This window comes from Tauraco erythrolophus, chromosome 7 (genome assembly GCF_009769465.1).
Source record: "Tauraco erythrolophus isolate bTauEry1 chromosome 7, bTauEry1.pri, whole genome shotgun sequence".
Lineage (NCBI taxonomy): Eukaryota > Metazoa > Chordata > Aves > Musophagiformes > Musophagidae > Tauraco > Tauraco erythrolophus.
Window position 1 is genome coordinate 5211253 of NC_141471.1, and position 21381 is coordinate 5232633.

At 40.6% G+C, this 21381-nt stretch overlaps 1 protein-coding gene across 1 annotated transcript in view; it reads left to right on the forward strand.

The window, feature by feature from the left end:
- The window catches only part of DLEC1 (DLEC1 cilia and flagella associated protein), a 41363-nt gene that overhangs the window by 7002 nt on the left and 12980 nt on the right, over window positions 1–21381 (forward strand). Inside the window, exons 9-26 of the mRNA XM_086614834.1 lie at window positions 231–318; window positions 1106–1279; window positions 2095–2231; window positions 3123–3215; window positions 4419–4509; window positions 5699–5861; window positions 8338–8530; window positions 9906–9964; window positions 10512–10686; window positions 12471–12567; window positions 12797–12927; window positions 13238–13396; window positions 15234–15373; window positions 15622–15775; window positions 17258–17368; window positions 18355–18485; window positions 19502–19687; window positions 20163–20230. Coding sequence (XP_086470960.1) covers window positions 231–318; window positions 1106–1279; window positions 2095–2231; window positions 3123–3215; window positions 4419–4509; window positions 5699–5861; window positions 8338–8530; window positions 9906–9964; window positions 10512–10686; window positions 12471–12567; window positions 12797–12927; window positions 13238–13396; window positions 15234–15373; window positions 15622–15775; window positions 17258–17368; window positions 18355–18485; window positions 19502–19687; window positions 20163–20230 — 2350 coding nt within the window. The remainder of the gene's footprint in view (window positions 1–230; window positions 319–1105; window positions 1280–2094; window positions 2232–3122; window positions 3216–4418; window positions 4510–5698; window positions 5862–8337; window positions 8531–9905; window positions 9965–10511; window positions 10687–12470; window positions 12568–12796; window positions 12928–13237; window positions 13397–15233; window positions 15374–15621; window positions 15776–17257; window positions 17369–18354; window positions 18486–19501; window positions 19688–20162; window positions 20231–21381) is intronic.

Consider the following 21381-nt stretch of genomic DNA (forward strand, 5'->3'; position numbering starts at 1 on the left):
TCTTTCACACATGCTACTGATACACTAACCAGTAAAAACATAAAAGAGACCCTTTTCAGTCTATGCTTGGCTTTGACAGTATCTGATTCAGCCTCTATTGAATAAACTGAGATTTTTAGGCTGGTTAGGATGATAAATTAGCTACTATTAGCAGAGTACTAGGAAATTGCAAACATTGTAATGAGTGATGATAAATACAATGGAGTATTTTATTTTCTTTTCAAACGAAGATGACTATAGAACTGCAGAACATCACTTCAACAAGTCATCATCTAAGACTTATCCCCCCCTCTACTTCAGCATTTTCCATTGGGCCAGGTAAGGGTTATCTAATTTATCTGCTTGAACAAAATTTTTTCAGAGACATTATATTTGGTTCTGCTATCCATACTGCTCTGGGTAGGACAATAATCTGCTCAGTTCTTTAGAGTCTGAAAGTTGTCTCATGTCTCTGAGACCATTCACATGCAACTCTTAAGCAGATTCAAATAGTCCAGTGAGGAATTCGAGAAGACTAACTAACTAATGTTTGAAGTTAGATTGAAATATATCCATGGAATACCTAGATTGAATCTTACTCAAAATTTATCTAGGAACAGACCATTGGAATCAGTATGGGTATAGGACAAGAAATAGCATACTTCAATTGCCACAAGGTAGATTAGATTAGAGGAAAGGTAAGAAAAACCTGTAGTAGGATAGCCAGACATATGGCATATGATGGCATAGATCACCCATGGAGATTGTGATATCTCAGTCACAGCATCGGAGGAATATTTAGAAGAAGTTAGATCCTCCCATGTAAATCTTCTTGTCTTGTGGCAGAGGAAAACTGGGTAACATCTCCAGGTTTCTCCTCCCTCTATTTTCTGTAGTTATGAGAAGCATATTTCAGACACAAAATTCTTCCTTGAGTTCAGTGGAAGATACACACATACACAGATTACAGGCAGTCCTTTTGTGGTCATCTGTTTTTATCAGCTTGGCTCAGGCAATAAATGGAGAGAGCTTACAGGCACCTTTCCAGAGGGGGATACGATCATAAATACATATGCTAACTTAGAGAAGTTGTAATTTTTTTAATTCCCTGCAATTTTTTCCCAAGGAAAATTTCCAGGAAAGGGAGGCATGATTGCTCCTGGGATGACGTGCCAGCACACAGTCCAATTTATTCCTGAGTATCTAGGAGATTATGAAGATTGTATATTAGTGGAGACTCAAGTATCGGAACCTCTCCTGATCCCAATCCAAGCTAAAAGACCACCTCCAGTGTTAACATGTCAGTAATACCCAATTCTTACGTTTCTCTAAAGTTAAGTGGATTTGTTGCGTGGGTTTTTTTTAATTTGACTGGCTCCAGTTTTATGTCACAAAACAAATGTGGAGAAGCTTGGCAGTGCTTTTTCTACGTTATGATATCTATCTCATTTTCTCCATAATAGATTAATTGGTTATTAAAATGTATTCCTGACAAATTTTTCCTCAATTATTTTTGCTTGCCACATTAAGCTCATTTTCTTTCACTGAATTAGAGGAGTGAGCAGGAGCCACATTTCTAGGTTTGGTTCTTGTCGATTCCTGAACTACTAACTGTAACTACCCATCACAAATAGCAAGGAATTACAATTCAGTTCTAAATATTTGATACTATTAATTAATATTCAAGGAATGCTACATTAATTATATATGGAGATATATATGGACATACCTGCAGGATTCACCTCAGATATCTAGCCTCAGCTGTAACAACAAGGATTACTTTTGCAGAAATGTGCTTTGAGTTTTTGTAAATTCACTTTTCCTGCTATATTGAGCTTTTTTAAAACTCATCTTACATTTTGTCATCACTCAATAGAGTCTTTAAGTAGGAAGCACCATTAAAAAGTAAGATGAATATAGAACTATGCACCTCATACTGTTTAACTTTCAAACGGAAAGAATTTAAGGCTTTTTAGGACTGCAGCACCTAGAATATTCATATGCAGTAATGTTGTCTTATTATTATTTAAGAACTTAAATAAGTTATTTAAGAACTGGCTTTGCCAGCTGCTAGCCTTCGCTGTGTAGTCTGATTTTCTCTGTCACTCATTGCAGTGCCTCACATTATAGACTGCGGTTCCTGCCTTGTTGGAGGAATAAAACTAACGAGGATTTTGTGCAGAAATGAGGGATTTAGCACTGGGAAGTTCTGTATAAGGCCAAAGAAAGCCTGCCCACCTCCTGATTTCAGAGTGAGTGATTAGAAGGGAAATACTGGACATGATATGGTATAGATGCCCAGACATGAAGGCCTTTAATCTAGTCATGGTATATTAGCGCAGAAGTCATAAAGTCTTGCTGGGGACATCTGAATTATTCCCTCAAGGATTCACAGTTATCCTCAAGACCAGTCTCCCTGGATGTCTATGCCTCCACTTGTGCTCTGGCTTGGCCCTGCAAGAAGTTGTCTTGCTCAGTGGTGAGGTAAATTCAGGCACAGATCAGGGAAAGGACAACTGGCTTGAACTTTAATCTTACCCGTAAAGCAAATAGAAATGCAATCAATTCTAGCACCGCTTGAGCTAATTTCCTTCCCCTCCCTACCTAAGACACCACTTACTGACCTTGCTGCACCTGTAGACCCTGGCAGTCCACTCCAGTGCTGCTCTGTCTTTTGCTTTCCATCACAAAACAGGGCCTAAATGATACAGACGATGAAGATAAGATGTGACTGGTAGATTGTCATATGTTATGTGCTGGAGTAAAGGCTAATGGGATAGCTGATGTGCCAGCTTCTCCCTCCTCAAACACTTTAGAGTTCCAGCTCATGGTGAATCATAAGCATGGAGAAACAGATGGAGCTCCTATGCTCAGGCATAGCTGTTCTTCTGTGAACATAAATATTAGGGCTTCTGACATTATCCTTCCCTCCTGCTTTCACCAAGGTAATTATAAAGCATGGAGCATTTCTTCTAATTAAGCCATATACATAAGCCACATACTTTTGAGATGTGTGAAAAAAATTACAGTAGGAGGTAGAATAGTGATGTTGTAATATACTGCCTGTTTTAGGTAACCCTGTATTTTAAAAACAACCACCTGGTCAATGTAATTTATTAATCTTTCTTTTTTTACCAACTTAGGCTGTTGCCACTGTTGGTTTTGTGATACAAGATCCTTTTGGGATCCATCCTGCTGTTTTTGAGCTAGCTCCAGGGCAGAGTACAACCGTAGAGGTTAGTACCAACTTCTATAGGAAGTATTCACGCCTTACCAAATACATTAGCAAACAAGATCATGTTAGGAAATCTTGGCTGCGCTTCACAGATTTGGGCTTGTGTGAGCAAAAATGCTCAAATCGTTTTGTGCAATTGTGCTGGAAGAATTGAAATTGTGAGTCTTACTGGAGAATCTTTCCTTGCAACTTCGAAGTCTTGCTTAGCCACTCAGAGACCACTCAAATTTTCCCCACACAAAGAACCCTGTTAGAGAAAACAGGAATCTGAGAACACAGGAGTCCTTATTTCACTCCAGCTGGGGTGTGAAGTCCAAGAAACTTTTCCTTTCTGAGCTTCCTTGGAAAAAAGGGACATTTTGGGAAAAAAAATCTTTCATTGTAGAGCAGCAGGTACAAATCCTTCACTTATGCTGTGCTCTTTCCTGTAAAAGATCCTGCAGTAGGTGTGCATTACTAGTTGCCACCACTGCTTTCTGTGATGTGGGCCACGTTTTGTTACAGCATGACTAGGAGGAGAGGAAGAGTGATGCAGAGCATATGGCTAGCCTCCAGCCCTTCCTTCCTCCAGTACCTCCTGGCTGTTGATAAGAGGAATGGGTCAGGCAGGTGTGGATAAAGGAGAAACGTTTCTCCTCCTTTATGTCTCCCCAGATGCATTGCTTCAGCAGGACCAGCCACATATTGGAGAGGAACAGGAGATGGAATTAACATGGGTTGGGTTTGCAGGCAGTAATGGATAAGAGGCAGAATAACCATGGTGCACGTTACACAGCCAAAGGTTTTGGCCCACGAACCATTTTTTTTGAGGTGGAGCTCAGGGAAGGCACACAGCAGCTGCCCTGGTCACACTGTTGTACCTTGACAGGCAGCAGTGGCCTTGCTCAGTGAGTGACTGAGGGCAGATTAGATTCTGAGGGTGCAATTCACACAACTAACCCAGTAGGCAGCTCACATCTCCAGTGACTATAAAGGCAGCCACTGGTGACCATCCAGATACACACATGTAAGTTTAAGTGACCCAGAAAACACCTGTTTCTTCCTGGTCTGTATTAAGGGAACGTGACACTGTCCGTTTCTTGCAAATGTAAGATTTGATTACTGATCACTAGAACTGTCCTTTAGTGAACATTTATGAATTGAAGTTCATTATTCCTGGAGAGAAATCGGTTACAGACATGGTTATGTCACTTCTTTCTTTCAGGTAGTGTTTTTCCCTTCTTTTCCAGAAGTCTCACAGCAAACATACACTGTCGTTTGTGACAATTGCCAAGACAATGATGTTACAGTCACAGGTTTGTTTGTAAGACCTTTCAGAGATCATGTTTCTTACACTGTAGATATTCAAATAATGTGAATGGTGGCTGATGGCTTGAAGTGATAGTAAGATTTTATGTCATTGGATTAAGCAAATACTTTGCCCCCGATGGTGTTAAATGCTAAGCATCTTTATTATTATTACTACTCTATCCTAGTTCATGAAATACAGGGGATTCAGAAACCGCTGAGATCGTAACCCACTGTAGCCGAAAATCCAAATGTCACAATTAGCAGAAAAGACACCTGTGGTCAGGTGCAATTCATTCCTTAGACTTTTGCATCAATGAGATAACATGACAAACTATAAAAAGGGGCAATGGCTTTAAACTGAAAGAGGGGAGATTTCAATTAGATCTAAGGAAGAAATTTTTCACTCTGAGGGTGGTGAGGCACTGGAACAAGTTGCCCAGAGAAGTTGTAGATGCCCCATCCCTGGAAGTGTTCAAGACCAGGTTGGATGAAGCTTTGGGCAATCTGCTGTAGTGGAGGGTTTCCTTGCCCATGGCAGGGGGGTTGGAACTAGATGATCTTTGAGGTCCCTTCCAACCCGAACCATTCTATGATTCTATGAATCTATGATTCTATGATTCTAAACCATCAGCTTTAATGGGGCAGAAACACATTTGAGTGTGAAGCAAATTTAGATTAGAGTGTTCAGGAGATGGGCAGTTTTTGGATTAGCTAATGAAACCAGTCGAAATTCTTGTAAATGTTAATTCTTGTCCTGTAATGTAATTGTGAGTGCTATAACATTAGACTTGACTTGTAGTCTATTTAATCACTTTATTATAGGTATTTCCTTTGGAAATTTTTTGATAGTGCATTTGCTGCTTATTTTTATTTTAATATGCTGCTCAAAACATCTGGGAGCCACATTATTGACAATTGCAAACATCCTGCTCACTTCAGTGAAACAATGCTGATGTAAGTGAGCTGAGGTTGTGGCCCTGAAATCCGAATCTGTCACATTCATGAAGAGCAGATCTCTATTGATATATGTTGTTACACAAAGAACATCAGGAAAATATTGCACAATTAATGCGTTGGAGCTCTGAAACTGAGGAAAGATGAGATATAATCAGTAATGGCCATTGCTGTTAATGAGTAATATGAAGAATGTTAATAGCCAAATGGTAAATACTAATACCTACTTATTTCTTCAAGGGGTTGGACAGCTGATAGCTCTGGAGCTTTTGTTTGTCACAAGTGGAGAAAGCAAACCTGAACCCAGTGAAGTTACTGATGTAACAGCACAACATCTCATACAATTTGACCCCCAAAACCCACACACCACCAAGGAGAAGAAATTGGTTATAAGAAACTCTACGTACGTAGCTACTATAAAAAATGCTCTGCAGGCTGAACATACTGGTAGGGATCTCATTTGTGATACCCTCCTCTCTCAAGCTGGAGAAACCTTCATGCACTTGGTGAACTTGGTGCAGAAGGCTTACTTGGTTTTGCTCTGTTGTTTAGTAATTAAGGTTCAAGGATATGCTTGTAAGAGCAGGAACATTATAACATTATATGTAGATCAAACATTATGGCAACCATTAGCTATACCATTTTTTTTATACACCGCCAAGTCAACATGTTCGCTTCAGTACAGATAAATCTGCAACTGCTAAAGATCTAGATTTAGATTAGATCTAAGGAAGAAATTTTTTACAATGAGGGTGGTGAGGCACTGGAACAGGTTGCCCAGAGAAGCTGTGGCTGCCCCATCCCTGGGGAAGTGTTCAAGGCCAGGTTGGATGAGGCTCTGAGCAACCTGATCTAGGGGAAGGTGTCCCTGCCCATGGCAGGGAGGTTGGAACTAGATGATCTCTGAAGTCCCTTCCAACCCAAACCATTCTATGATTCTATGATTTGATGATTTATAAATATGGATGGTTGAAGGAAATATTTAACTGTGTCATCCAGATGGGATTTATTCTAACTTCACATGTCTATAATGTGTACTTGTGCAACTCAGCTAAGCACCCTACACTCTTTTCCTTTCATAGTGCAGGGCAAGAGGTGCTTTTAAAGATGCAGTTCTGACTGTAGACATCTTCCATAGAAAAAGATATAATGCATTCTGGACTGCGCTGGACCTCCACTGGTTAAAACGGGAGCCCAATGTCACTAGCTCCTATTAAAACTTTCCAACGATTCCTACTGTTAAATCCTGAATATAAACTCTATTTGAAGTCAAGGAATACGTCCCTATGTGCAATTACACTGTACTGAACATAGTGGAATCCTGATTTTGCTCGAAATCAGTCAGGCAATAATAAAAGTACACTAATGTGCATAAGTGCAGTAGTTAGAGGCTGCAGACCATCAAAGCAGGGAGGAGGTCCGTGCTGGTTTTAGATACATCACTGTAAATTGCTACTTGCTACAGTGAATTTCTGGAAGTTTGTTCTGTGGCCTGGAAACCACGCATGCATGATACCAGAACAGAATGCTGTTTGGGTATAGAAAGTGGGATTCAGTGAACTGGATACTGTAAACTGACAAAGGATGTGACTATGCCAGTTTCCACAGTTTCACTGTGTTATAATGGACATGGAGCTGCTGGAGCGGGTCCAGAGGAGGGCCACAAAGATGATCCGAGGGCTGGAGCACCTCTGCTGTGAAGACAGGCTGAGAGAGTAGGGGCTGTTCAGCCTGGAGAAGAGAAGGCTCCAGGGTGATCTTATTGCAGCCTTCCAGTACTTAAAGGGAGCCTACAGGAAAGCTGGAGAGGGACTTTTGACAAGGGCATGTAGTGATAGGACAAGGGGCAACGGATTTAAACTGAAAGAGGGGAGATTTAGATTGGATATAAGGAAGAAATTCTTCACTCAGAGGGTGGTGAGGCAGTGGATCAGGTTGCCCAGAGAAGTTGTAGATGCCCCATCCCTGGAAGTGTTCAAGGCCAGGTTGGATGAGGCTTTGGGAAACCTGGTGTAGTGGAGGGTTTCCCTGCCCATGGCAGGGGGGTTGGAACTAGATGATCTTTGAGGTCCCTTCCAACCCAAACTATTCTGTGATTCTGTGATTCTATAATCATGACAGCAGTCCCTGCATGTCCAGTGTCAGCATTTGCACCAAACAAAGCTGGGAAAACTTCCTACTGCTATAGAAAGTGATACAAAAATGATAACTAGTTCAGTTTTATGTCATTGATCCTGACTTTGAAATGCCAGTGTCCTTCCTCCCCTTAGTAAGGCAAAGTTTTTGAGGTCAGTATGAGCAAGGTTTTAAAATCCATGAACGCGTTCCATGGAATACACTTCTGCTGAAGCAATCTAATTAAGCAACCTTTTCTGGATTACAAAGAACACTGGAGAGCCATTGCTAGAATCCTAGCTGGAGCCACTGTGCTTGTTGACGTGTTAAAGACCACAGCTTGGACTTGGATTAAATTCAGAATGTTATGGAGCTCAGCAGCAGCGATCCAATGCAAACATACTGATATCAGCAGGAATGGTCCTGTTGATCTCAGATTCTTGAGAGAAGAATTGTGGAGTTTCCTAAAAGTTGCATTGCATGACAAGTTAAATAGTGTTAGAAAAGTGTTAACGTATGTTGCATATTTATATAATTTATTTCCATATATTACCATGTTCTTTGTACGATTTATAGACTCTGACTCTATGCTGCCTCATCAGCTTTGTAGCTCACACAGACTGGTAAGTCTAACCCTTCTAATTTTTAAGGAGAAGAATTCCCTACATGGAAAAAGGAACTGATTTTCTTTCCCCCAATATCTTACTCAAAAATGTATAATTGTTTTAATTGTAGCTTTTTGTTGTTTATGGATCTCTTTGCAGCCATGTAGAACTTCCTTTCTACTGGCAGATAACAAAGCCTAATCTGAAACCATTCATACCAGAAGAAACTGCAGACTTTAGGAAGCTCAAACACAATCGAGACACAGAGTCAGCCTTCTCCCTAAATCCTGAGCAGGGAGTTTTGCTCCCTCATGCTGATCATGAGTTTATTCTCACTTACACTCCACAGGAGGTAAGGCTTGTGATTCCTTCCTATCTACAAACTCCAGCTGTGTATTTTTATGCAGGTCATAAAATCCTTGCTGCGCAGCTTTCTGAATTCAATTTAATGAGCTGGTGCTATGCTCCGATAAACAGTGTTCAAAATGTAGAAAGTTACTAAAAGAAAACATGTTTTGACTGCAAAATGTGAGACAGTTGCTGATCTCATGGCATTTTTGGTACTGATGGGTCACAATTAATTTTACGCTGAAACCGTGGACGCATCCTCATAGCTGCAGCTGTGCTGGTTGGTAAAGTTACCATCATCACCACACTGCCAGCTCCTCCATAATCTTCTTCTCATCTCCTGAGCGAGCTGCTTTGAGGATGTGCCCCATACCTACTGCAGCCTAGACAAGCTTGGTTAGCAAACTGATTATTTAAACTGTTTCTAGCTGTAGCTTTTTTGGGTTGAAATGGGTCATAGGAATAGCTGTGGGGTAAATTAAGGGGGTAGTAGAAGCCTTTGGCAGAGAAATAATGGTATGCAGCTGTGGGTAAAGAGGGGAGCAAGGGTATTTGAAAGCAGCTGTGCCAGTGACTGTTGTCTTAGTTTCTGTTCCCCCTTTCGTGTAAATAAAGAGCATGAGCTCACTATATTTAAAGAAACTCCATCTAAAGTAAGCCCAAGAGTGGGAATATCCCATGCTGCGGTGGTTGACAGATATAGGAATGCCTCAAATAAGTAAGGAAGAGAGATTAACTGTTGTATTTTTTAAAAAATACTTTAATTAGTTAATATGTAAATATATTAATCATGCTTTAAGGATTTTAATTTGTTAACAAAAATATACTGAATTAACATGTACACTTAGATTAATAGCTCTCAACAAACAAATGAATCTTTTGTGAAGACTTTCAGATTTAAGGCCTGCTTCTGTGTTTCCTTTTTTTTACCCCATTATAATATAGGAGGCATCCTCTTTTCCCATGATGGAAAAGTAGAGTTTCTTACTCAAAATCAGATTGATGGTCAATTAAGCTAAATGTCCTGGAGTGATTAGAAGAAACTTTTAAGTCAGTACAGCAGTACTGATCTTAATTTGGGGAGCCTTTGCAGATGCTTGCGTGTAGTATGCAATTTACTAGGGAAATAATAACAGGCATGTCAAAAATGATTATTTTTCTTGGAACTATACACCATGAGATCAGAATCTGGCTTAATATTTTGGAGTCAAACATGTTTTCTTTTAGTAACTCTAGAGTTTGAATATTGTTTATCAGAGCTTAGTACTCCGATGATGATTGTTCATCCTTTAAATGTAGACTCCTTTTTCATCTGTTTTTTAATCCTCAACATAACTGGTTACTTGACATTAAAATCCTCTCCTTCTTCACCTGTGTAGCTGAAGAGTTATCACAGCATGATTCAGATGGTACTGAGGGATATCCCAGAATCACCTTGGTAAGCTGAGAAACAGTATTTCCTGGTAATATAGGTAGCAATATTTTAACTCTGCTATTACATTAAGTTACTGGGATTCTTTATCTTTCTTGTGATGATGGACTGACAATTCTAAAGGATTTTATCTGCACAACTAGTAGTGGTAAAAAGAGTGTCTCTGCGAACTTCCTTCGTGTCGGAACACATGCCTTCGCCCTAGCTAGGGCTGCACCTCTCTCAGAAAAAGATAATGCTGTCGTTTTGTCTGTTTATTTCCCAGGCCTTCTGCTGAGATTTCCAGCAGGTTTTCCTGTTATTACCATTTGTCACAGCAGTCTATGACTTACATACTTGTTCATGAACAGACTGGGATGTCTAGAGTACTTTAAAGAACCACTGGAATTTTTCCAGTTTTAAATTGTCCCCAGCCTGAGCTAGCTGCACACTGGCAGTCTGTCGTTGAGAAACGTTTGATGATTTTCAGTTTTGATCTGGCAGTTAAAAGATGGGATCCAGTTTAAACACCAGTTTAAAATGCTTAATAATTCTACCATATTTCCTCCCAAAGTTTAGTAAAAGAGGTGCTGCTTCAAAACATCCCAGAATACAAAGCAGAGGATGTAATAGCACTGGAAATAGAAGTTAAAGGATCAACAGAACCATTTCAGCTTCTTCTGGAACCATATGCCATTATCATCCCTGGAGAAAACTTTATTGGTGTAAATGTCAGAAAAACATTTAAGGTTTGTTTACTTTTGACTTTACCGTTATCGTGTGCTTTGTGTCACTAGATGTCATAGGTGTTATTAGAAGATAGCAGACAATCCATGTTATTTTAGTTTTCCTTAAATATTTTCAAAGGAGGCTGTGACTACAGGAGGGTCTGTACTGAAATCCACTAGCAGGCCACCTCATCCCCACACTCCAGGCAGCAGGCTTTGTTCTTTTTTCATCCCTCAAGTCTGATACCACAGAGTATTACCCTTGTAGATGTTTTTCTGGGTCACAAACCTGTTGCTTATCACTTTGTCACTCCTGTAGCATAAAAGTTTTCCAGTTTTCTAGGGAGGAATAGTCAGGGGATGATTTAATTACTTCAACAGAGATATTGTTTATTCAAAAGACTACAGCAAGCATAGAAGAACTACAAAAGACTGCTGCAGCTTTCTAGACCTTATTCATTCCTGCAGGTTCTGATAATTTCTGTTTGACCATTATAGGACAGACTGCTGCTGCAATTGTCCACTCATTCAGCATCCTCTTCACTATAGATCAGGATCCTTTTGATCTTAGACTTACTTGGGAAAAACAGGCCTGTTAGCAAGAGCGAGGCAGGAAGACATTTCCCAGTTAACGGTCTTCCCATTTTTTCTTAAAGATGCTGGTAATCCGCATTTAGTTTTATGCTTTCTCTTCCTAGAAGTTCTTTTTCAACTTAAGACAGCCATTTCATACTTTCTAGTAATCCAGTGTAGCTACAGGTGTGGTATAGGTAATTAAGTCACTTACCGATAATATAATGACATTCCTCACAGTTTCCAGTTGTGTTCTTTTAGTCTTAAAAAGATAAGAATTTGAACTATGCTTAGAGATAATTGTGCTTCACAGAACAAAGTTATTTGCTATAATTAAGAAATAATGTCTGAATAGATCTGAAGAGCAGGCCAAAGATTTCAAGAGCTTACATCTCCCTCACAAATAGATCCTTTGGCAAAAGAGGCTGCTTTCAAAAGAAAGATTTCAAGTTTAAGCTTTGAAGATTTGTAACATTTTTGAAAAATATGGAAAAAGTTTAAAAGGCTTCAAATATGATAAAGTTCTTGAAAATGGATTTTCTTTAAGTTTCAGAAAACACCTTCACTAGTGTGAAGGTAGCCACTGAGTTTATCTGATGGAATATAGTGCTTTCAGCACAGATCTCCACATCAGAGGTACCTGCTCAAAACTTTCCTTAGAGTCCTCGGAGATCTGATTGGCAGCATCCAAGGGGTGATTAATCTCATCGCACAGGCTAAAATAGGTCGGAGGAATTGCTCCCAGCACTGTCTAATTGGCTTTATTTTCAGAAATTAGAATTCCTAGGAGATGAGGTCAGATGCAGAGCTCCTACCTATTTTGCAGATACCTGAAATCCAGTCAGGTGAATCCTACTTCTTGTCCTTGCTTTACATCACAGAGGAGAAAGGAAAGGGAGGACACAGCATTATCAGGAAAATAACAGTAATTAGTGCATGACACTAGGTTAGTACTATTCAAGTCAGAGGTTAGATGAAGTTCTGTGCCTTTCCAGCCTACTGTGCTCAGTTTATTTCAAGATTCAGGTGAAGATACAGTATGTTGTAGCTAGATTTGAGGCATATTAGTAGTTGTGTTTCGTGGTGATCAGGATATGGTTAGAGTTTGCAAAGTTTGTGATGTCAAGACTTGCAATACCTCGTTTGCAGTACACCAGTGCTCTCAGCAAATTGGCTTGTTGCTATGAAAGCTTAAAGTGCATGAATTGTCTCGTTGCTTTTGATTGTTTTAGATGTGGAATAAGAGCAAATCGTTGATCAAGTACACGTGGGAGAAAAACATAATGTCTTGTGACATCTTGGAAGTTGAACCTCATACTGGCGTCATAGGTAAAGTTTCTGTGACTTGCAAGCATCAGTTAATGACAGAAATATTTAAATTGGTGTGAGTGAAAAAGGCACAGAGCACTGTAATGCAAGCTGCAAAACAAGACCTGATCCCCAGTCCACTGGAGCCAGCAGGAGACTTATTTTGGCTCCAGGAGTTACAGTAACAGGCTTGCAGCAGGTGGTTTCTTTGCAAAATGGTGAGAGAGGACCCTGGATTTTCATTTTATAGATATGAATAAATGCTGTGAATTTGAATTGGTAATTACTGGAACCAAACCGGGGTGCATCAGCCGTAACCTGCAGTGTAGAATTGAACACTGTCCAGAGCCAGTTGTACTGCACGTGGAGGCTGCTTTTAAGGTAAGGAAGAGCTCAGTGCTGCGGGATCACTAGCTGTGGGGCCTGGCTATTGTCCATATAAAGCTTTTTGCCTCTTACAGGCCTTAAAAATCTAAAGCAGTTAGAAACAGGAGGTATTTTTGCTCTCTAGTAACTATTGAGTCAATGTTGATACTCCCATGACAATAAGATTTTTTCTGTATTACATGCAATGCATTTGCTTTCTGCTATTCTCTGAGAAATTGAATGATAGTCTTGGGTAACATATGCTTCTTAATTAGGCAGTTTTGGCAGAAATGTCCATTCTGACATCTGTTTCCTGGTGTCCTAGGGTCCACTTCTTTGTACTGATGTTCCATCGCTCCAATTAGGTTTGATTAAGCAGGGTGAGAGTGTGTTAAGAACCTTTGAGATTAAAAACCTCTGTCAGCTGGCAGCACAATGGAGAATGCAAGAAAGCCAGGTTTGTCTAGCTGAAAGGAATGAAGAGGTAAGTCACTGCTAGAGCTGGCTATGCTCCTTCTTTAGCTATTTCTTCCTTATGCTTAGGAGTTGTAATATTCATTCCAGATATCAAAAGTTCTGATTTCTGTGACTTCTTATGAAACTGGCTCTGCACAGTTCCAGAAGTGCACAAGTTCTTTTAGATTAAATGATTCTTTGCAGTTTTTCTCCATTTCCATTCATTACAAATCCCCTGCCAGCCTGATCCAGAGAGACATGCATTTCCTGTATGACAGTGATGTCACCTGCTGCTGATCTAAATAAGGGGGCAAGTCTTTATCAGAACTGGCGCTGCTAAACACTCCTCCCATGCACCCACATCAGCATCTCAGACAGGAATCTCAGCGTCTACTTAATTGGGCCTTTTGGCTTTAAACAATATTTAAACAAATGTCTCCCAAAATGGCTTCTTATCACAACGAATACTCAAATTGTTGTTTACTATTATGTAGGCTGTGATGAGTTAAATGCAGTCTATTCCAGTCTTTGACTTCAGAGCTCGCTCCACCGTTTCATATGAATTAACTAAAGCAGCTTGGAGGTAATACTGATCACAAAGAATTGAGTGAGACTTGCTATCTGCAGACCATCACATGTTCTTGAAATAAAATTTAAAAAAAAAAGTCAAAATGCTTTTTTTTATTATTTATGGCACACAGTGGGCTTTGTAGCTGGATTTCTCCTCGGTGTTATGCATTAAAGGGAAGTGAGGAAATCTAGACTGTGGGGTAAGAGCTTTTTCTCATAATGAAAGGCCAAATTCTACCTATAGGGCTCTTTACATAATTACCCATGCAAGGAATTGAGTGCAGTTGTTTCATGGCAAAATTGGTCTAAACGCTGTTCAGATATTCTGTTTTTTCTGGACAAATTGTTAGTTTTTCTATGGAGAGAGGAGCTTGTTAAGCAGGAACTTTCAGTTGACCATCCGGAGATGGAAGGCTTTGAGAAGTTGTACTGTATTCCCATGAGTTCTTGAGTTTTGTTTTCTTTTCTATGTGTTATGTAGATATCTCACCAACTTTGGGTGAAAGTTGATGGCAAAAAGAAAAGATTTATGAGTGGTGGTTATGGCAACCTTACAAAATGGTTGTGTACAGAGTGTGTGTACATCTGTCTATTTTCCCCCAGAACAGTTATAATCAGAAGTGCCAGATTGGGGATAGGGATGCCCTGGGGGAGACCCTGTCCTCACAGTCCTCAAGCCCTTACTTCTCACTGTTACTCCTTTGTCCTCTGCCATTCCCAACATTTCCCAGAACCCCAGAGAGATTTTAGACTTAACCTCTTGAATTTGTCATCCCAGAGCCCATTCCTATCCCAGTGAAGATCAAGTGCTCCATTCCTCCTGCATAAGAGCTTTCCTTTCCCGAACCTCTCCAGCCCCCACCCCACACTGGTGCTCTCTGTTTTCCACTCCTCCAGCCCTCCTTTCTTGACCTTCTGCCCAAGAATCTACCCACCTTGTGGCACCTTGTATAGCTGCTGCTCAGCCCCTGCACTTGGGAGGAGACAGCAGCTACTGGTGCCGACTGCTTCTCCTTCACATTCCTCCTCAGAGACTCTAAGCACAGGAATCCCTGTCATGCCCTTGGCTCTGACTACCCTTGTCTTAGGTGATGGCCTTTTTATTAGCTGTCCCCATTGAAGCAAAGCCCAGCCTCCTTTGCAAAGTCCAGGTGGGACTCCGGGGGCAGAGAGAAAGGACATGTCTGAGGAAAAACAAGACACAGGCAAGTCCTAATCAGAGTGTGTGGCTTCAGCGTTTTACACTTGCTTTTGCAGACATCAGAGAAATTTCTGCTTCCTCTCTCCGCTCCTAGGTATCTCCCTTTACCATTCAACCATCTACTGGAGAAATACCTCCTTTGGGTATATGCAGTGTGTCAGTTCAGTTCACATCATTGCTGTGCCAGCGTCTCCAGACAGTATTAGAACTAGAGGTAGAAAACGGAGAAGGAAGGTAAGGGGGAAAAGTGGTGTTCTGCTTTGTTTTTTCCTGGGATTCACATGTGACCTTCACTCTAGGAGTTTTATCCCCTAAACCAAAAATATGTAACAGGAACTCAGAGAGAGGTTTTGTAACCTATCAATGAACTATCCGATCACTAATATTGCTAAATAAACATCATCATTCATTCCAGCATGCTGTTGTATGTCTAGCACATTTCATTAACGATAACAATAGACCATCTGTGTGTTTATTTCCAGTCATCTTCCTGTTTTTGTTGAAGTTCAGACCCCCCAAGCGTGCCTGATATCGAGTCATCTAGTATTCACTGAAATTTATACTGGAGTTCCTGCCAAAGCAACCAGCAAACTTTTTAACCAGACACTGCTGCCAGCAAAATACTTATGGGGAAAGGTAAATGAGCTTCTAATGAAGCATACAGCAGGGATGGAAATTGCCATTTCTATCAAAATACCAACTACTCTTAAAAGCTTTTCTGATGTATCCGTTGAGTAGTGATTCCTGATTACTGGCTTATGAGCAAGACTTCAACTTGAGACCAGCCTTGAAAAGATTAACTACCACTTGATGTTAATAGGCTCTTACTGTCTGTGGATCATCCCCAGGAGAATGGGTGGGCAGACATGTGAGGGGAAATAGGATGTAAGCTACCAGAGCATTAAACAAAGTACCGCGGCAGTTTAGGATTTCCATTTGATTTAGTAGAGCAAAGAAACAATGATGTGTTTGAATTGTGTCTAATTTTTGCTTAAATTTTACATTTTGAGTGGGATTCAGCTCACAGGTTAGGACTCCTAAATTTAATGTCAGTATGTAAGCTATGGTTTGAACTCCCTTTTCAGTCAATGGAAATCTGAGCAGGAAGTCAGTTACTAGAATATATATGTCTAGTCTCATTCTGGATGCTGTAGAGTGTTATTCCTGACTTCCAGGCATCAGTCAAGAAGTGCAGTCTCTTGTAAGTCATGTCACACCAGCCAGCCACACTTGTATGGTGTGGCTACCCTGTGTGCCTGTGGTTAGGGAACGGATTCCTACACCATCCATACAGTCAATGGAGTTCAGAGAAGTAGTCAGCTCCCCCTAAAATGGACACCTACTTTGGTCTGCAGAATGCTCTCTCGTGCATACTAACTGGATGTCTGTTGGCTACAGTAGTAGTGTTGATGCCCACTATGCATACAGGTAGGTTAATTAGCCTGTAAGCTGAGTCCTGATGTCAGTGCTGTGGTCTGACATCCAGGGTGCAGCTCAGTTGCCTACATAAAAGCATTCAGTGCCATCCAAGATGCCTTTAGGTGCCCAGGATATCCTCACTGAGCATGTGGATGATATAGGACCTACAGGAAAATGTTTTGGAACAGCTGGAGCCTAGGAGGGACATCCATATCATTTTAAATGGTATCTGATGTTCGTATGTGAGCTACTGAGTAGAACTCCTGGAGTCATGCTATGTGCATTTAGTCTGTTAGGGAAGGTGCCAACACTAGGGTTGTCTGTGCAGGCCACCTCTTGTAGTCAGTGAAGGGAGATACGGCACCTATAGGATTCTGGTCCAATGTCAGATAGGTTGACTTAACCCTGGAAAGGCTTGTAACCGTGGAAGGGATGACAGTGACTCTGCTCCCAGCCCAAATGCCTCAGTGGGCACCTGAAATATTTGGAATAAATGTAACATGAGGATCTTACCAATCACAGGGGCACTATAAAGCAAGCCTCATCTCAACAAACTCTATGTGTTGCTACCTGAAAGTGTCCTAAACCTTAGAATAACTCTGGTTTTATAGTCCTCTTTGATTTGAAGAGAAAGTCTGAAAGAGTCGGTGTTAATGAATTAAGAGAGTTAACTGAATGTCTGTCCTTTCTGTTGGGCAGCTCATTGGAAGTCAGGCAGCTTTCTGCTCTGCAGTCGTCTCCCCCGCCAGTGGTACCTTGGGTCCAAATGAAGAAAAAGAATTCTCCATAGAGCTATCAACTAATATCACAGTAAGTCTGAAAACTGACAAAAAACAAAAACACTGGCATTCTCATCTCACCTCCATCTGGCAAAAGGAAGAAATTTCATAAACAAAATATAATGCTCTTTTTTTTTTCCATACATTATCTCTGAAATTGCGTTGCTTTAGAGGTAACCCCTCCTTCACTGATCTTGGTGGCTGCAGAGTTGTTGCTCTCATATTCTCACTCCTCTCTTCGTCTGCAGTCGCACAGGTGTTTTTCTTCTCTCTTCTTAAATCTGTTATCCCAGAGGTGCTACTGCTGTTGCTGAAGGGCTTGGCCTTGGCCAGCAGCAGATCCGTCTTGGAGCTGACTGGCATTGGCTCTGTTGGACATAGGGGAAGCAGCTTCTTACAGAAGCCACCCCTGTAGCCCTCCTTGCTACCAAAACCTTGCCATGAAAACCCAGTACAGGCTCACAGTTAGACAGTTTAATTTAGAAATCTGAATCTGGAGCTGAATCCCAGTCTATTATTTTATGCAGGATGCACTGATCTGTGTACTGATAAGGCAATAAAGAATAGTAGTGTTGAACTAGCCAGAGTATTGGTGTAATTGGACCACGTAATTCATCCCACAAGTCCTGCTTTAAACCCAGGTAGAAATAAAAACTTGGGTTTGGAAGATTATTTAAGCATGACTAGAAGTGATTAACGCTTAGAGCTGCAACATTTGCAGTATAGAAAGTGTGTCAAAAATCGCCAATAGAGCAGTTTTAGGCTTGTAGACTGAAGTGAGTACAAAGCCAAGAAACAGCCACAAATGTTTACTTTGGTACTGCCTTCTAAGCACATCTGATGCTGGCAGAGAATGCACTTAAAATAATTCAGTGGAACTTTTCAAAAGTCTGCTGTAGTTCTGGTTTTAGTCCAGTAAGGTTTATACATGTTTTCTAAGTATATTTCTTAATGAGGCTGCCTTTCCTCTGTGATGTTTGCTTCATTGACGAGGAACCTTGACTCTTCTCCTTTCAGGGTAAGCTGAAAGACCTTGCCCTTTCCTGTAGCATAGAAGACATGATTGAGCCTCTTTTTCTGAGCATTTCTGGAGAAGTGAAAGGATTGCACGTCTCCTACTCGGTACCTTGTGACAGTGGAGTTGCCAGGTAAATCAAGGGTTTACCTCTGAACTAAACAAAAATTACTTCTTCCCAAAACAAAAATACAACGGAGGGTGGGGGAGGAAAAAACACTTATCTATGTAAACTTAATTCCTCCTGCTGCTGTAGGCAGCAAGGATGGTAAAATGTGCTGGGACAATTCACTGAAGGTGCTTATGTGAAGAAAAGGTACTGGATTTACACCCTAGTCAGATTCAGCATCTTCATAAGCCCAAGAGAAGACTGGAGAAGAGCACTCCTCCTCTCCCATCATTGTTTAGCTGGAACAAATTAAATTAACCAGTGTGAATTCATTATTTGTGAATAATAAATTGGTGTGAAGTTAACTGCACATTAGTAAAACTCATGTTCATGTGTTGTGTCAGTTCCTGCTCCTGGCACTTGCAACCTGCAAGTTGTCTTGACACTTTCACATAGAGAGAGTGTGAAAAATTGTCCCAAAATTGAAAAAGGTCTCAAAGTGTGGGACCTTTGCAGTCTCTCACAAGTTTGTGAGTAACAACCATTTACTGGAATGCCAAGAATTTGCAAATTCAACTCGTAGATGTGAATTTAGAATTACAGAATTATACCCAAGATTCTGTATTTTGAACTATTAAGTTTTGTTGTTGCACTGTGAGACATGATGTTAAAGAAAGATGAATATACTTCTCTTTGACTTGATATATCTGACAGATATTTATTTTATTTTTCTGATATGCAGCATGATTAGTCTCTTTTGGAATACACTTGTCTTTATATATTTTTATATAAGTAAAAATGGCTTTAATTTGGTACTTTGGCATATTATACATGACAAAAATTCTACCCAAAATAAATCCCTATGTGGATAGAAGTGAAAAAATGAAAAGCACTAAACGCTGATGACAAAAATAATGGTTCTTTTACACTGGTCATCACAACCACATTGAATATAGCACATTTTAAAATCTACTGAAAATTATCTGTGGCATAAGAAAATAAGGCTGATGTTTTAATACTGATGTAACTTTTTCTGACAGTGATGAAAGACAAATGTTACAAAGCTCGTGTGATCTTCTTTTGGACTTCGGATCTGAAGTTGCATTCAAAGACGTAGTAAAGCGTCAGCTAATTCTTACCAATCACACTGGAATCAGCGCTCCATTCAGACTGGAAGCTGAGTATTTTACTGGCTATTCACTTACTCCAGAACAAGGAATCTGCCCGTAAGTGTTGCTTTTCTGCATAATGGCTCAAATACTAACATAAGTCTGGATTAAGTCTGAAATGAGGATAGAGTGCTATTGCCTCTGTCACAGGATGGACTTTCTGCAGTGCTCTGGTGGGGTTTTTTAAGCTCTTACTCTGACTGAGGTAACGAAACCTGCTGGTGAGGTTTCCTGCGGAAACAGATAGTGTCCAATGCAAGGACAGAAGATTCAAATGGCAAAATGCTGTTGTTGCTAATGGGCATAAGCTGGTTTACACCGGCCAAGACTCTGTTGTGTTAAATTGTACACAGAGTCTTACAACTCTCAAGCTGATTCACTCTTAAGGACATTACTTTCAAAAAATGCTTTGGATGCAGTTGTTCTTTAAGTTATAATGGCTACTGATTTAGGAGACAGGTAGAGCTGTTACTATAGCGGAGCCCTGCTCATTTCACAGAAATGTCAGCGTGATTTTTCTTATTTTTTCAAGCTTCTCAAGCAACCTGGTGAAAAGAAGAGGGCCTGTCACAAAACATGCAGCCAGGAAAGCATGGTCAGGTATGAGAATAGCTGTTAATCTTCTCAGTGGAGAGAAAGCGAAAGACAACTGACTGCCATATTCAGCATTAAATGGGCCAGTCAGGCGCATGATTCCAGTCTCGGAGCATCTGGCTAAGTCTACACTGTTAAATGACTTAGCTCCTCGGTTCATTCTTGAGTTTGAAGGCCCACATTGCATAAGCATTAGGTCAATCTCTCTTTTCCACCCTTGCTTGCTTTTTTTTTTCCCCTCTCTCCCCCTTTCCTTCTCTCTCTCTTTCCTCTTCTTTCACTCGAAACCAACAGTCTGAAACAAAGATGGATGGTTCTGGTGATAGTTCACTCCCAGCACGCAATATGGATGACAAGCATAATGTTTGGGTATTTCCCTCCAACACAGTCTTCCAATACCATTGCAGCAGGCTTTTCTCCCTCAATCCCTTTTATATACCCTCCCTACTGTGGAAAGCTCCAGCCCAGCCCATCCATCATTTCTGATGCGTTGTACTGAAAAATAATATTTGGAGCCACATGAGACCCAGGAAGGGGGGAAATGGGAGTGAAGTGCTACAAAGTGTGGATGTGTCTTCTGTATCCAAAATAAAACTTGCACATATTGGTACCTTGCCATAGTGTTTGGTATCTGTTACTAAGACAGAGCTTTTCAGCTATTGAAATAGTAGTTAAGATTGGAAAAATGCTGTTCTGACAGATTCCATGGAAGCTTATTGATTTAGAAGGCTAGGCCACTCAGAACGTGGAAAGGCTTTGCTCTTTGCAATTCATTCTTTGTGTTGAAGGGCACACAGAGGTAAACAGGCAGCTGCTGATAGGGCGATAACCAGTTAGCACAAATTCTAGCTTATTTTTCCTAAATTGAGGGTGTGTTTTCATGTAACCAATTAGTGCCTTGCATGTCCCAAAGAGTCCTGGATCAGGTTGTTGGAAGAGAGTCCTCCGATGAAATAATCTCTGCAAGAACTAACTCTCAAAACACAGGTTAAGACTCACTGCAGAAGGGAGCTTGGGTACAGTGGTGTAAATATGGGTTGAGTAAATAATCCCAGGGGTTTTTTTAAGCCAGTGGGGTTAGGCTGATTAACACCAGCTAAAAATATGGTCCTATATATTCTTTGAAAGGCTAACTTTGTTCCATTTCCTCAAAATTC